Source organism: Bombina bombina, chromosome 1 (genome assembly GCF_027579735.1).
Source record: "Bombina bombina isolate aBomBom1 chromosome 1, aBomBom1.pri, whole genome shotgun sequence".
Classification (NCBI taxonomy): domain Eukaryota; kingdom Metazoa; phylum Chordata; class Amphibia; order Anura; family Bombinatoridae; genus Bombina; species Bombina bombina.
The window spans coordinates 593,884,799-593,902,978 of NC_069499.1; the positions used below are offsets into that span (position 1 = coordinate 593,884,799).

The 18,180-nt window shown below is 38.5% G+C and overlaps 1 protein-coding gene across 2 annotated transcripts in view; it reads right to left on the bottom strand.

Annotated features, from left to right (window-relative positions):
• The window catches only part of YBEY (ybeY metalloendoribonuclease), a 47,034-nt gene that overhangs the window by 15,461 nt on the left and 13,393 nt on the right, over positions 1–18,180 (bottom strand). For both annotated transcript variants that reach the window (XM_053698894.1, XM_053698895.1), the window contains exon 3: positions 4,429–4,560. In XM_053698894.1, the coding sequence (XP_053554869.1) occupies positions 4,429–4,560 (132 nt within the window). The remainder of the gene's footprint in view (positions 1–4,428; positions 4,561–18,180) is intronic.

An 18,180-nucleotide genomic window follows, 5' to 3' on the forward strand; every position in this document is an offset into this window, starting at 1 on the left:
AAAGGAAAACATACTTACCAAAAGACACTCATCTACATAAAGTAGATAGCCAAACCAGTACTGAAATGAGAATCAGCAGAGGTAATGGTATATAAGAGTATATCGTCGATCTGAAAAGGGAGGTAGGAGATGAATCTCTATGACCGATAACAGAGAACCTATGAAATAGATCCCAGTTAGGATGACCATTGCATTCAATAGGTAATACTCCCTTCACATCCCTCTGTCATTCACTGCACTCTGAGAGGAACCGGGCTTCAGCATGCTGAGAAGCGCATATCAACGTAGAAATCTAGAACAAAATTACTTCACCACCTCCATAGGAGGCAAAGTTTGTAAAAACTGAATTGTGGGTGTGGTGGGGGGTGTATTTATAGGCATTTTGAGGTTTGGGAAACTTTGCCCCTCCTGGTAGGAATGTATATCCCATACGTCACTAGCTCATGGACTCTTGCCAATTACATGAAAGAAAACCAAAAAGATTCTGGAGAATGTGGGCAACAAACCCGCTACCTCTCGCGAGTTAAGTGAGTGCTCTACCTCCTCTCTGACCCACAGGGAAAAATCTTGAGTCGACAGATCCAGATCTATCCTCCAAGACAGGGCCACAAGGCCCCCGGTCCGTAGATTCACATATGGAATCGATCAAAGAAATTATGTTCAATGAAGCAACCATCAGACCATTACCTCCATACATTGAACCACTGGAGGTCCAAACATTAGAGTCTGACCTCTGACCAAAATATTTTCAAAGGAAGAGAAACTAATAAGGTCCCTTAACAAACTACCCCTGTAGCTGGAATAAGGTAACTCAATTTCAAATTTACTTCCTTCCGAGAAACGAAAAAAGACAACAAGGTCTCAGTATGAGAATTTACTTGCAGAAAAAATGGCGCCTGAACCATTATGACATTCAGGCCTCACAGCAATTCCCTGAAACCTGCAATATAGCCCCCACTGAGAGCCATGGCAAGGCCAAAGGGAAGAGTTTTTAGAACCAGGAGCTTTAGATAACCAAAAGCTCTCTAAATTTCAAGGGCAGCAGAATAAGCCACAACACCAACAAGAACCAACCCCATGTGGGAGGATTCAAACTCTTGACCTATGGTATCCCAGCTAGGTGTACTAGTCATTAAGCGATACCTGAGGGACTAATCAACTGAAAGTGATTGACAGAAAAATCAATCTCAGAATCCTTCAGGACTATGGTCACCATGAGCAGACCTAGAAGGGAGTGGCTTGTCACGCCAGTGCCCAGAGTTGATCCTTAGGACACAACTTGTTGAGGCAATTAAGGTCAAATACATGATAAATATTCCTAGATCCTGCTCTCATACAAGAACTGGAATAATCTTTCACAGGTTATATAAATTCCAAACGCACTACCAAATTACCTCACTGTTATCTGGTGCCGATAAACGTGAGAGAAGGGACCTGTCTCAGGAAAGGAAAGAATGACTATCATGTAGTAACACTGAAATACTATGCCCACAGCCTATCTGGGACATCTCATATCCATGATTAAAGACAGAGAGATTCACCACCTTCTCGTCTTGTGGTAGAAAATCTTTAAACTGGTACCAGAAGTGGGGTGCAAACCCACACGGACATATGTTCTTTGGATCTTAAGTCCAACGCCGTAACCCTAGTATCAGAAATATTCCTGTCAAATTTCTGACCAAACAAGGTCTTACCCTTGTAAGGAAACGCCAGAAGCTTGAAAAAACCCACTGACCCTGATATAGCAACAAAGCCCTGCAGGCTAGCTCGGCGAAGTTAGATATCCTGGCTCCCTGCTTAAAGACTAGCATGGTAGCATCAGAAATAAAGGAATTGGCTAGTTTAAGAGCATTAGTTCAGTTCAGGATCTCCTCCTTAAAGGAGTCCCTACCATTGGAACAAATAAGGTGTCGCACCAATAAGATGCTGCACTTGCCACAGTGGCAATATCAAATTTCCAAGTAAACCTACATTTAATGGAGACAATGACAGGGAACGTCCTCTTAAGGACAGGAGACAGAGAAAAAACTCTAAGAGTAGCTCTCCTGAGCACGATTTTCATAGTATCTGTAAAATTTACTATATTCTTTAGGGATTGACAATGACAGACGAATCGAAGTTGCTCCAAAGAAGCCAAAAACTTCCTTTATCACACACAAAGGTGTTCAGGCTGAAATCTGAAGGATACAACTTCTGCAACAGATAAAGGAATTATACTGTCCACATTTGAGAATTTATCCTCAGAGGCTACTGACGTATCCTCCTTATCAGACTTACGAGGAAGGCAAACAGTGTAGCAGCAGGCGGTACAGAAAACTTACTATCTGAATATCTAATATTCATCCTGCGATTTTCCCTCTGGAAAAAAATAAAAAGTAAAGGCAGATAATGAAAAAAAGATACCCAAAAGATAACTGAGCAACAGATTCTAGACATCTAGAAGATATCTAGAAAATAATGAGGAACCGCAGGGCACAGCAGGTGACACCATAAAGGCTAGGGACATGGAAGGAGAAAACTGTGGAAATACCTACACAGCATCATCCTGGGAGACATTGGGTTCAGAGGCAACGCGTTATCCCTAACTCAGGAGAATTAGCGAAACAAGAACACGCATAATTGTATATTTGTAAACAATAATAGTGTCTAAAAAAACAGAGTTCTCTGCAAATTTTTTTTTTAGATTTTAATATCTAAATATTACAATGAAAAAAACGAGTGTCACTTTAAAATATATAAGTCACAGATTATGCAGAGATGATTGCTCTCCTGTAAACTGCTACTTGAAGAACAGCATTTTTAAATGGAGAGCACAGTCATATTGTTTGGATAGAATATGATTTGCACATTAACATTGTGTTGCAATAAACAGAACCCTGATAAAGCCCCCTAAAGGGACTAAACCCCCCAGGAAGCTGAATCTAGAAAAGAATTAAATAAAGATTATACATTTAAAGTAGTAGTGTCTCTTTAAATGTATCCGTTTTGTCTCAAGAGAAAAAACACAACACACTGTGTCTCTTTAATTAGACTAACTAATAACAGGGAAAATATATTCTCACTCTTCTCTCCCATATAACACAAAAAGGATTTAGAAATATTAAGACGGCTGGCACACGACAACAGCCGTAACAGATCTAAACAGCAAACTACATGCTGTATTTACACAGACGCGGTCGATGCCGCTCTGGAGAAGAAGAGGGAGGAGCTGACCAGGCTGTGAGAAGCTGCGCCATTAACTTAAAGCGCGCATTTCCCAGCCGACAGAAAAACATAACAGAGCCACAAGCCGCAATAAAGCAAATGCGAAATAGCGCTAAAAGTAATGCCAACACCATAAGCCCTTAAATAAAGTTACCGATGCAGAGGCTTTAACTCACAAGACCCTTAGGCTATGGAGGGAATTAACATAACGGAATCCTCTCTTCCAGATAAAAATAAACTAGAATCCGGCTCAAAGAGAGCAAATGTATATTTTGTGCCTCAAATAAACTAAAACCCAATAAAAAATTAACCCCTTCCTAATTATGAAGGGAGTTAAATTACCATCTCCTGTCACATGCCTAACAGTGTCTGCCTTCTGCCTTAATAAACTGCAGAGAGCCCAATATATTTTCAATGACTCTAAAGTGCCAGCCTCCTAGCCCCAGAAGACAGTAGGCACTTACCTGTATCTAGCCGTCCAGCAGGAGGTCCCCTTACACAACATGGAAGGATGCCAACTCCTTACAGAGGTCTGTAAAAAAAGAAAGACAGAGTAAACTTACTCAGGCTTTCTATACTAGGGCAGCAACATGTTAGGAAAACGCAGTAAGGCACACCTCACAAGTTCCTAACTGCTTTAAAGCCATTACTGCCCTACTGCAGAGACTAACGTGGAGTACAGCTATACCCACACTTGAGAGGAAAAGACAGAGCAATCCTACCCTGGCTTTCAAAATAATAAAATCTTGATTGAAGTGAAATAAATCCATTCTTCTTCAGACACCAAAAACTTCACCTCTTCCTTGTACTGAAAGCAAAGAGAATGACTGGGGGTTGTGGGAAGGGAAGTGATACTTAACAGCTTTGCTGTGGTGCTCTTTGCCTCATACTGCTGGCCAGGAGTGATATTCCCAACAGTAATTGATGATGATCCGTAGACTCACCGTGTCATTAGAAAGAAAGTTTATAGTTACAATAAGCCAATGTCTTGTTACTCATATTGGTATTATATGGATATCCAGCCTCACACACTTGCTTGTAGGTGCCTTTTGCCTGGTCTGTTCTCTAGAATAATGTTTACAGGCAATACACTGAATTCAAAAGAACTTGTACACTGGGCATACAGTAAGGAAGGGGGTGTATCTAATAACTTGCAGGAAACAGGGTTTCTCTGATCCCTGGACTTGACGTGCATTTTGATGATATAATTATCAGAGAACTTACTGTTAGGATGTTGCTATAATCCTCCTGATTTTCATGGCATTGTTGATATATAAATTCTATTCCAAGGTAAATATCACCCAAATTGTATTCATCTCGAAACTGAGGAATGGGCACAACTCCAGGATGTGGAACCTGCAAGCAGAAATACAGAAAACATTGTACACCCTTAACAGACAAAACAAAGTGCATTCTTAATAAATAAAAGGGCTAATTACACACAGTTACATTTCAAATCAGTTTGTCTTAAAGGGGCATTAAACTGAATGGCACAACTACAATAGCATGGATACTGAGTACCATATTACTGTATTTTGCTTCTGCCTGCAGCACTTTTATTTTAGTACCTTACACTGCAATTTTGGAGCTTTGGTATTGTTAAACCTTTAATAGAAGCAGCACACATTCACAGATCAGTAACATTGCCAGCTTTTTGACAACTGTGTTATGCACTTCAGATCAGTGTGCATGATAAACAGTGAGGGCTTTACATTTTTTTCACAGTTTAAAAAAGTTACAAAAAGTATTTTAAAATGCCCTCAGGATGTAGAGCAATGCAGCTGTGAAAAAACTGTAAAGTTTCCTCTCTGTAATGGATGATAAACAGAGTTTAGATCCAAGACTGTTACTGACTATTTAAAATATATTTATTGTATTTAAAAGGAATTTTAAAAGGAATAATATGTATAACAGTTTGATGTTCCTGTGCTGCAAAATAAATATTTTTAAACTTAATGGGTGTGTATCACCATTGGAGCTGGTGGAGTTTTCCATAAGAAGATAAATTAGACACCGGCATAGTAATTGTTACAACTGCATATCAATAAAGGTGGAAAGAAACGAAGAGTGTTATTAATATGAGGTATTGCCTCAAAAGGTAGTCAATGTCAAAGGCAAACAAGAAATACAAAAGGTTTGAAAACAGTAATACATAAATAGCACATTAGTAGAAAAAAAATATATAATAGTGATTTGCCTTGTGACTGATAAAAAGATAAATCTGCCCTAGACTAGATAAAAGTGAGTCAGTGTATCTAGATGTTATTGCTAAGTGGCACAGGAGTAACTAGTACATAGACAGACTAACATTGCCAAGGCACTTCTGATCTGCTCAGAATAAATTTAATAACATTTACAGATAGCACAGTTCTAGTATCCTGCTAATATAGTGTATTCAACCTGTTTGTAGATACTATTGTATCTGTTAGAATATTACCATAAATATCATCTCAGCGGTGTAATCCAACGCATTAGATATAACCTAGGTTACAAGTTAATTCTTATTAAAACACAATGATTATATTTAGTAGTAAATAGCATATTAATTATGGCCAAATATATATACACTGCTCAAAAAAATAAAGGGAACACTAAAATAACACATGCTAGATCTGATTGAATTAAATATTCTAATGAAATACTTTGTTGTTTACATAGTTGAATGTGCTGACAACAAAATCACACAAAAATTAAAAAATGGAAATCAAATGTTTCAACCCATGGAGGTCTGGATTTGGAGTCACACTCAAAATTAAAGTGGAAAAACACACTACAGGCTGATACAACTTTGATGTAATGTCCTTAAAACAAGTCAAAATGAGGCTCAGTAGTGTGTGTGTGGCCTCCACATGCCTGTGTGACCTCCCTACAACGCCTGTGGCGGATAGTCTCCTGAGGGATCTCCTCCCAGACCTGGACTAAAGCATCTGCCAACTCCTGGACAGTCGGTGGTGCAACGTAAAGTTGGTGGATGGAGCGAGACATGATGTCCCAGATGTGCTCAATTGGATTCAGGTCCGGGGAACGGACGGGTCAGTCCATAGCATCAATGCCTTCGTCTTGCAGGAACTGCTGACACACTCCAGCCACATGAGGTCTAGCATTGTCTTGCATTAGGAGGAACCCAGGGCCAACCAGCCACCAGCATATGGTCTCACAAGGGGTCTGAGGATCTCATCTCGGTACCTAATGGCAGTCAGGCTACCTCTGGCGAGCACATGGAGGGCTGTGCAGCCCCCCAAAGAAATGCCACCCCACACCATTACTGACCCACTGCCAAACCGGTCATGCTGGAGGATGTTGCAGGCAGCAGAATGTTCTCCACGGCGTTTCCAGACTCTGTCACATGTGCTCAGTGTGAACCTGCTTTCATCTGTGAAGAGCACAAGGCGGCAGTGGCGAATTTGCCAATCTTGGTGTTCTCTGGCAAATGCCAAACGCCCTGCACGGTGTTGGGCTGTAAGCACAACCCCCACCTGTGGACGTTGGGCCCTCATACCACCCTCATGGAGTCTGTTTCTGACCGTTTGAGCAGACACATGCACATTTGTGGCCTGCTGGAGGTCATTTTGCAGGGCTCTGGCAGTGCTCCTCCTGTTCCTCCTTGCACAAAGGCGGAGGTAGCGGTCCTGCTGCTGTGTTGTTGCCCTCCTACGGCCTCCTCCACGTCTCCTGGTGTACTGGCCTGTCTCCTGGTAGCGCCTCCATGCTCTGGACACTACGCTTACAGACACAGCAAACCTTCTTGCCACAGCTCACATTGATGTGCCATCCTGGATGAGCTGCACTACCTGAGCCACTTGTGTGGGTTGTAGACTCCATCTCATGCTACCACTAGAGTGAAAGGACCGCCAGCATTCAAAAGTGACCAAAACATCAGCCAGAAAGCATAGGAACTGAGAAGTGGTCTGTGCAGAACCACTCCTTTATTGGGGGTGTCTTGCTAATTGCCTATAATTTCCACCTGTTGTCTATCCCATTTGCACAACAGTATGTGAAATTGATTGTCACTCAGTGTTGCTTCCTACGTGGACAGTTGGATTTCACAGAAGTGTGATTGACTTGGAGTTACATTGTGTTGTTTAAGTGTTGCCTTTATTTTTTTGAGCAGTGTATATATATATATATATATATATATATATATATATATATATACTGTTACAATATTCTATACAAAGCAAGCTATAAAAGATATTTCTATAAATCAATCTTAATTTCAAATGAATCGATTTTTAAAATCACACCTTACCATTAAACTTACAAGGCAATTTGTAATTAGCTAACAACACAAGTCCAATGCCAAAATATGGATCACTAACTTACAATACTTAAACAACAATAACTAGAGAAGTTTGTATATTATCAACAAAATAACCAATTTATGTGCAGTTCTTAAGAGATTTCACAATAAATAAAAGACTGACTTATAAATATAAAAATACAAAATCTTTTCCTAGCAATAAAATTATTTAGCACCAATATAATTATTTCTAAGCTACACAGGCCAATGGGACATACATTTAAAGTATAAAATATCCTTTTGAGAAAATAATGGTGGGAACTGGTCCAGAGTGGGGAACGGCTTGTGACGTCAGCACGCAACGAGGCAAAGCAAGCCAGACAGGAGTGGCGCCAGTAGAGCGGTTAGACAGCCGCGGCGCTCACTCTCCCGTGCTGCACAACCCACACCCCCTGGGGGAGTCCTGTGGAAGGAAGGGTTCCCTAGTGGATAGGTGAATTGCTGCACGGTGGCTTTGGAAGAGAACCACTGGGGTTGCCACTCAACAAGCAAGTTGGATAGTCTAGGGTCTTTTTGCTTGTTACTTCAGACCCGACTGATTGGAGGTTCCTGCTGGATTTTGGTAGGCCAGACATCGCCCCATAGCTCAAGCAGGCGGCCTCTCCAAACCCCCAATAACTGAGGACAACAGACGTGTACATCTGCTTTTACAAGTAAGTGTTTGTGTATTTATTTCTCTATGGTTAGACTGTTATGTGTTTAAAGATGCCTCTATGCTGTTTTATTTGAGTTCATGTAACCAAGAGATCCAAATTCACCTTATGGAGTTAATGTGTCACTATGGGCAGGCCTGAATAACTCAGTTGGTGAACTTTAAGTACCTACATAGTAGTTAAAACTGAGTGGATACGATCTAACGCTGCCTAAACTTCAAACCCTGTTTACATTTGTTGGGGCATGTACCTCATCATGGTGCTGAAAGTGGGTAATCTACCTAGGTTATAAAGCATAATTTCCTGATTACTAATGTTAAAAGTGTAAATCTTAAAAGGAAAGCTACAACCTAGAGGCTTATGGACAAAAATGTCTCCTAAATTGAAAAATCGGGATGAAAAAAACAATAAAGCCATGAACTTTCCTAATAAATCAAGTGTGGAAGAAAAGACATCTGATCTCCCTGGTGCCTCTGATTTTGCTACACAGGTATCAGCTTTGATTATACCAAAAATAGAAGAAATTCATTAAAAACTGGATATAATTGTGGGGGAAATCAGGGCTCAGGCGGACAGAATAAACCAACTTGAACAAAGAATTTCCAATTGTGATGATCTCCAAAACTCCATGGAATTAAAGCTTGAATTTTTATTAAAGCAAAACATAATTCTTTCCAATAAAATGGAGGACTTTGAGAATAGAGCAGGAAGTAATAACACGCTTAATTGGTCTACCTGAATCCCTCAAACATCAAGATTTAAAAACAATTGCGGAAGAGTCCCTCCCACAATTATGGTATTCAACAGGATAAGCATCTTTTCACAATAGAGGGAATCCACCGAATGGGAAGAGAACCAGACTCCCCTTCGCAGGGGCTGAGAAAACCACGCCCAGTAATTGCGAAGTTTCTGAATTTCCAGGGGAAGGCTGAACTTCTTAAAGCTTTTAGTAAACAGCAGAATCTTCAGTTCAATGAAGCAAAGACAATTTTCAACTATTTGTTCCCGTCTAGTGACAGACAAGATTTTTCTCTCTTCTTTACCCAGCTAAGGATAAAATCAGGTTCCAATTGTTTTATTTTGATTCTCCAGAAGCAGCCCAAACCTTTTTAGACAATGAAGCAAAATAATAATTCTGGTTTAATGAGAGCCTCTGGTTTATTATTATAATTATATATATATATATATATATATATATATATATATATATATATATATATATATATATATATATATATATATATATATATATATATATATAAATAACCACATATCACAGATCATTTATAAATCTGTTGATCTTAAATTGGTTTACTGTAATATTTGTTTTTTCACTTTTTACCTTTTGCTGTGCCAGGCACGGTGGCGCGTGCCTACAACCTAGGCCTATATTCCAGGCTGAGGCTAAGGAGCATTACGGTCAACTTTTACATGTTTACAAATTTGTGGAACTCAAAGTGTTGTTTTTTTTTCTTTCCTTGGGACAATCTATGAATATTGTTTTCTTTTTTTTCACTATATTGACTCTGACATTTATTGGATTGCTGTTTAGTATTAAATAACACAGTTGTATTCTTTCAATTTGACACAAGTTCCCTGGGACAAGTTCTGTACAGTATTGTTTCTCACTATAGTGAATTTATATTCATTACTTAGATGTTAATATTAACCTACTATTTTACTCATTGGATTGCTGGTTAGTACCAAATCAGTGTTTAAATAACACAACTGTATTTTTATTTTTTTATATAAGTTCATTGGGACAAGCTCCGTATAGTATTGTTTTTCACTATAGTCACCAACTTATACTCACTACGTGGATGTTAATAATAATTTATTGTTTTAGGAAAGTTATGCCGTTTTTGTTGTACTTGCCTTTTTACGGGACATTTAGACCTCTGATAGGGTATCGTTTAGGTGTTTGTATAGAACTGTTGCAGGGATCCCTGCTTCATGTTGTAATGTCACTTTGGGGAGTTAGATTTGTTTTTTCTCTTCCTCTCCCTCTTTCTCCCTTCCTTCCTAGGGTATATGGTTCTTAAAACAGAGTTAGACAATAAAGATTTTGACGTGGAATGTGGGAGGGATTCACTCCCCAGTTAAAAGGAAAGCTGTTATCAACTACCTAAAAAGAAAAGTCTTTGATATAATCTGCCTCCAGGAGACGCACCTCTCTGATCTTGAACATAGTAAAATCAATGTTAAGTGGCTTGGGGACTCATTTTTCTCCTCATATAAAAAGAGGGGTAATGATTTTGCTCCATAAAAATCTTGGGTATAAAATTATTAAAGTTATAAAGGATAAAGAGGGTAGATATCTGCTAGTGAGATTGTTGATCCAGAACCAAAACTATTTATTAATAAATGTGTATGGCCCAAATAATCCCAATGAAATCTTTTGGAATCATTTGCTGAAGAGAATACTTAAATTCTCAAAAGACAAAATAATACTAACTGGAGACTATAATATCACCCCTAATTCCTACCTGGATAGGCGAAAACTAGGAGAGCAAAGAACAAAAAATAGCTATACAAGATATCATTTGAATTATGAAAAAATAATTTTTAAATTATTTTCACAGTCAGTAAATTTGGTAGATATATGGCGAATGTTAAATCCTAACAATCTCGAGTTTACATGCTGCTCCAAATCCCATAATACTCTCTCAAGACTGGACTTATATTTGGTTTCTGAATCTTTAGTACCTAAGGTTTCAAAATGTGATATTCTTGATTTTACCCTTTCTGGTCGTGCGCCGGTAATGTTAGTAGTTCAAACCAAAAAAAGTATTTACATTTAATTCATTTCCCCCCCCCGACGTATCTCTTAAATTCACTTAAATTTAAATCCTTTTTGAGTAAAACATGGGAAGAGTTCAGTAGTTTTAATAATCATTGCAGAAATGAAGTTACGATTTTTTGGGAAACGGACAAACTCTACCTAAAGGCAGAGATAAACACCTATATGGCTAGATGGAAAAAGGAGCAAATGCTTAAATTTAAAGATCTGTCAACTAGGCTAAAACAAGCATATGCTCTCTATTTAAGTAATCCAAAAAGGATAAACAGAGAAAAGTATTTTGCATGTAAGAAGGAAAGAGATATTTTCCTTCTAGAAGAATCACTACACAAGAAGGCAGCTAGATTTACGAGACACGGAAACAAAACAGGCAAGTTTCTGGCCTCAATCTTTAAGAGACAGACCCAAAGGAAGTCCATAGCGGCCATTAAAAATAACAACACAATTGTCACGGAACAAGATCAGATAACTGTTCTCTTTCAGAACTTCTATGCTAATTTATACACCTCCCAGAATCCTCTTCCGGAAGCTATTAATAAGTTTTTAGCAAACATCGATCTTCCTCCAGTCTCAGAATTGGATCTTTAAAACAGACCAATTCTTGAAGAGGAAATTTTTAAGACCATTACTTCTATGGCCAGAGGGAAGACCCCAGGTCCAGATAATCTGCCCGTGGAGTTTTATCTGAAGCTTTCTTCTGAGAGTATTCCGGTCTTAAAGGATTTGTACAAAATTTATTTTGAGGAAAACTTTGAGTTATCTGAAGACTTCAAAAGGGCTAATATTTTAAATCCCAAAAATAATAAAGATCTCTCAGAAGTAACCTTGTATAGACCAATCTCTCTGCTAAATCTTGACTATAAGATTCTGATGAAAATCTTAGCAGAGAGGATGAAGGGTATACTACATAAAATTATTCTCTCTGATCAAGTGGGTTTTGTGACTGGGAGATTGTCAGAAACCAATATAAGGAAAATTTTACATACGATCTGCCTATAGAATGGTGATCACTCCGTTCTGCCGGAGGCCTTCCTGTTATCTTTGGATGCAGAGAAGGCCTTGGACAGAGTGGAGTGGACATTTTTGTCCGAGGTCCTGAGAAAGTTTGGCTTTAAAGGGAAGTTTGTCGAACTGATTAGTAATATATATTCGGACACCAAGGCATCCTTATTAATTAATAATGGCATTTCTAATTCTTTTACTCTCTCAAGGGGCACCCGTCAAGGCTGCCCCCTATCTCCGCTCTTATTTGATTTAATATTAGAGCCATTAGCCAATAAATTGAGAGAGATCTTATCAGGGATTACTATAGGTAATATGGAATTAAAAATCTCCTTTTTGTGGCTAATCCCAAGGACTCTATTAATTCTATTTTAAATCTTTTGGATAAGTATGATGCTGTTTCTGGTTATAAGACCAACTTTTCAAAATCAAAGATAATATGGCTGAAAAAATTGAATCATTCCCAGTCATACCAATTCATTCCAACAAAAGTCTTGGATTACTTAGGTTTAAAAATCTCTGCCAATCCTGCAGATTGGTATGAAGATAATATCTCTGCAATTTTACAAGATAGTGAAGATAAGATGAAGAGCTGGGCAGCTCTCCCTGTCTCGATATCGGGTAAGGTTAACCTCTACAAAATGTTCATAATTCCTAAAATCTTATATATACTCAGGATACTTCCTCTTTTGATCAAGAAACTTGACCTATGACGTTTTAATCAATCTTTGAGATACTTCCTATGGAGTGGGAGGAAAGCAAGAATAAAACTTGAAAACCTGTATCAAACCTATCCCAGAGGGGGTCTGGCTTTATCGAATCTGGAGTGGTATAACTTTGCAACCATCTTGCGTTTACCAATTGATTGGTTATTACTGTTGTTTAAACTGTCTAACAAGTACTTAGAAGAGTAGGTTTGCTTTCCACACTCCTTGAGTTTTGTGGTACATGCATCAAACAAAGTTCTGGGTAAGACAATTTCCTCTCACCCTTTATTTAGAGATATCCTAGTAGTATGGAGGAAAACTATGAGGCTCCTTGGCTACCCATCCACTATTTCCAAGTAGCTGTCAGTACAAGGGAACTGTTATTTTCCTGGGAAATACAGTTAACATATTTAATAAATGGTTACCGACTAAATCCCTAATTATCAAGGATCTCTACGACCCAGATTCTAAGAAATTGTATAGTTTTGATAAGTTTCAAGATAAATTTTCGAAAGTTCAAACAAAACATAAATTTTATTTTTTTCAACTAAAAAGTTATATTTACAAACTAGCAAGAAATTCTGCCCAATTATGGTTAGACCACCCTCTATGAGATATTATTAATTTATAAGATCCTAAGGGCATCAAAGGTGGGAAAACGGTCAACAGAGCCGACTTCTTATTGGGCAAATACTTTGGATTTGCCCGATCTCCATAGCTACCTTCTCAGAAGTCTTAAAAAAACTCAATCACTATGCACTTCAGCATATTTTAGAGAATCTCAATTTATGTTAGTGAACAGGGACTACCTTATTCCACGAAGAGTAGCTAAGTGGAATAAGAAAGTTAAAAATCATGTCCTAAATGTTCTCAAGGCGACCCGGATTTATGTCATCTCCTATGGGACTGCCCAAAAGTGAAACAATTTTGGTTAAGAGCTGCATATTTTCTCTCCCATGTAACACAAACTAAAGTAATGTTATCAATGGAATCTATTATTCTATTGTTTACTCGAGATTCATGGGGGGATAAAAGCAACTTTATTTTAACAGCTATAATAACTCTTAGGAAATTACTGTTTAGTAACTGGATCAGTACTAGAGTCCCCTCTATTAGTGAGGCAAATAAATTATTGATTAATTCTGCAATAACAGCGGCCTATGCTTATAGATCAGAGAGGAAAAAAGACAATTCCTTTGGGAATGTCTGGAAGGACTTTATCTTTTACCAAGGAACAATCTTTATAAGTCGAATAGAACAAATTACTAACACCCAATTGAAATAATGGAGAGAGGGAGGAAGAGAGAGGGGGGGAGCAATAGGCATTTCCCCCCCTGGGGTTTTCTTTTTTGTGTGTGTGTGTTTTGAGGCTTATCTACTGCTGTATAGCTTATTGTTTGTTTTCTGAAGTTTATTGACCTTTAGGCCTATTATATTGGCCTTGTAATCATTGACTGTCATCTCTATGCCACTATTCAGTATTTGTTATTTTTTTCTCTTGTATTTTTATATGATATAAGAATGTTAAATAAAAAAAAATACCCTTTTAAATCACAGCTACAATTTAACTATAGCCATAGAATACCTTTGATTTAAATATTAAATATACTTAATTGCGTATACTTACTTTACCAGCTCCAGGTGAGGGTTCAATATCCAAATATGTCTATGGTCATAATTTTTAGTGGAATTATGCACAATTGGAAGAGAATTAATCCTGATAATCTCTTATCCACAAAGAGGGTCCCAACAGATTTGTCTTACAGAAAACTGTTTGCACATTCGTGTCTCTCTGTAAGCAAAAATGGCAGCAAGCAGGATTGCAACAGTCACCAAGAAAATTTCCAGCAAAAAGGGCCATTCTCTTTGTGCAAGGAGTTTTTGTCTGAGACCAAAATCCTCCCCATTCCTTAATCACCCAATAGGCTTGGATACGCACCCTTATTGAAGCTTGTCTCTCATAGGCCCTTGGGAATGTATATCTCTTAACAGCCAACCCTTTTGGCTGTTATACCAGTTTTAGTCCATTAGGGGGCAGCAGACATAGAAAAACAGTTTCACCATCAATATTTGCTACAGTTTAATATATATCTTAAAGTGTATTTTCAATATACTATATTTTCTAGTATTAATAATCTTATCTGGTCATAATATATGGGACTATTTAATACTACTGAAAATGTGCATATCAATACCAAACACAAGTAAATTTAGAATATATATATATATATATATATATATATATATATATATATATATATATATATAAATAAATACATATATATATATATATATACACACACACACATATATATATATATATATATATATATATATATATATATATATATATATATATATATATATATATATATATATATATATATACATACACACACAGTAGAATCTCAATTATCCGGAACTCAAGCAACCGGCACTCTCAAGCAACCGGAAAAAATAGCATAAATGTGCTAAAGAAACAGTCGGGATCTCTTTAAAAAGCAAGAGCTGCGGTAGCTGCATTAAATAGAGCGATAGACACACTTATCTGCTAAGTAATAGGGACAGAATATAGGTATACCGCTGCACTTACGATTGCATCAGCTTGGCAATCAGGGCGGGCTATCTTGCGGCGGTACAGCATCCCTCTGTCATGTATCCCTCTTCCGGACCAGGGGTCACACTACTTCTGGCAAGGGAGAGCCCAATAATGCTCAATCAATATCAAATTCACAGGATGGTTTAATCTCTTGCTGAAAACAATGTGTTTATTCAGGATAAAATACAAGTGTATTTCCAGAATAAACACATTGTTTTCAGCAAGAGATTGAGCCGTTCTGGGAATGTTATGGATTAAGCATCCGGTTGAAGCCTCATACGATACGTATATCCTGTCTAGTGTGCGCCTCTAACTGGCTCCTGCCCATGTGATCCATTATAGAACTAGTTAGACATATTTTTAATAGTGACTCTCAAGCAATCGGAAATACACTTATCCTGAATTTACCAATCCCCATGGGTGCCGGTTAATTGAGATTCAATATATATATATATATATATATATATATATATATATATATATATATATATATATATATATATATATATATATATATATATATACATATACATACATATACATACAATATTTCCTCCTATTTTATACTTTAAAAGATGGATCACATTTCTATGAGTGGACTAGTAGTATAAACCAATAATAGATATATGTATATCTGACTTTATTTGTGTGACGGTTCTTAAGTCAAATACATGGACAATGTGTGAAACAGCGCCATCTATTGGTTGAACTATGCCAAAAACATAACACAGCGCCCTCTATTGGTTGCAAGTTCACCACCAAAATGGGTACAAGAGAAGGAATTACTAATTTGCATAGGGCAAAAATACAAACAGATGGTTATTATTTTTACTGTTTAGAACTACCTAAATCCAAAGTTATACTTTATTATATTGTTTCCTATATGTTTTTCTATGTTTATATTTTAAGGAGTGTGTGTCACCATAAGCTTACTAGTGTGTTTGTAAAAGCTAGTTCTGGGTGTAATAAAACATTAGTAGTAGTTCCTTCTGGATCAGTTGGTCCTGTCTGATTCTTTAAGTTATACCAGTAGCAGAGGTTCTGACCCTGCATTCTGGCTGCAGCTTTCCCTGCAAGAGAGACCTGCTACAGAGTCTGTCGGCCTGTAAGCAAAGAGCTGGCCTTGTGAGCCAATTGTCTTTTTAAAGACAGTGCAGGGAAAGGAATCAATACCTACCTGAAGAAAGGAGTGAGGCAGAGGGGACGTTACCTGTCTGAAAGGAGCAGAAAGGCAGAGGGATCTATTCCTGCCTAGAAGCAGACAGAGGGGGCGATACCTGCTAGGGAAGAGATGCAGGGCAGAGAAGACGCAACCTGACTGGGAGCCCACTGAGACCAGCCCAGCTGGGGGAGATACAGCCGCTGGCTTGATCCCGGTCTCAGCAACTATATCCCACTATCCGGTGGCCATCCCTGGGTTTGGACAGTGGAAGACCCCTAGCGGAGTACCGCTACATTTTGCATATCAGTTCATTTGATATACTAGTATACAGTATATTGCATTTCCCAGTCACCATCTTATATCACATAAGTAATTGGAAGCAAACTCTGCATTATTATCATCATCAGGTATTTGTAGAGTGCTAACAGGTTCCGCAGTGCTATGAACATTGGTATATAAAAACAATTATAGGAGACAAGGTCTGAGATGTAGAGGGGAGCAATGCAATTGAGGGCTTTGTGTGTCAGAGTGAGAATTTTGTGTTTAATCCTGGAGGCAAGAGGAAGACAGTGAAGGGATTGCAGAGAGGTGCCGCAGATGTAGAGAGACGTGTAAGGAAGATAAACCTGGCATAGGCATTCATTGTGGATTGTAAAGGAGCTAGGCGGCAGCTAGGGAGACCAGAGAGGATGGAGTTGCAGTAGTTGAGGCGGGAAAGGATGAGACATTGGATTCAAATCTTAGTTGTGTCTTGTGTAAGGAAATGTCTTATTTTAGCAATGTTTTTAAGGTGGAATCAGCAGGCTTTAGCCAAGGACTGAATGTGAGGAGTGAAAGAAAGATCCGAGTCAAGTGTGACCCCAAGACATCGGGCATGTGAGGTTGGGGTAATGATGGAGTTATCAACAGCTATAGAGACATGGGGGGGGTGGAGATTTTGGAAGAAGCGTGGAAAACAAGAGAGAGATTTAGCTTGAGGTAGTGAGAGGACATCCAAGATTAGATATGAGAGAGACAGTTAGTGACACGGGTTAGCAAGGAAGGAGATAGTTCTGGTGCAGAGAGGTAGATTTGGGTATCGTCGGCATACAAATGATAGTGAAACCTGTGGAACTTTATTAATAAACCTAATGAGGACATGTAGATTGAGAAGAGAAGGGGATCGAGGACAGAGCCTTGTGGTACCACAACAGAAAGCGGGAAAGGGGCAGAGAATACCCCAGAGAAGGCTACACTAAAGGTACGGTTAGACAGATTGGAAGAGAACCAACAGAAAGCCGTGTCACAGATGCCAAAGGATTGGAGGGTATGGAGCAAAAGAGGGTGGTCGACAGTATCAAAAGCTGCAGACAGATCAAGGAGGATAAGTAGAGAGAAGTGGCCTTTGTATTTTGCTGTAAGTAGGTCGTTGGTAACCTTAACAATTGCTGTCTCTGAGTGAAGGGGCGAAATCCAGATTGCAGTGGATCAAGGAGGGAGTTTAATGCAAGGAAATGGGGATAGACGTGCATATACTAGCTTTTCAAGAAGCTTTGAGGCGAGTAGGGAAATAGGGTGGTAGTTGGATGGGGAGATTAAATCGGGAGAAGTTTTTTTTGAGGAGAGGTGTGACTAATGCATGTTTAAGAGATGTGGGAACTATACCAGTGCTGAGGGAGAGGTTGAAGATGTGTGTGAGTATAGGGGTAAGGGTAGAAGAGAGGGGATATGGTTGAGGGGACAGGTAGTGAGGTGAGAGGATAGTATAAGGGCA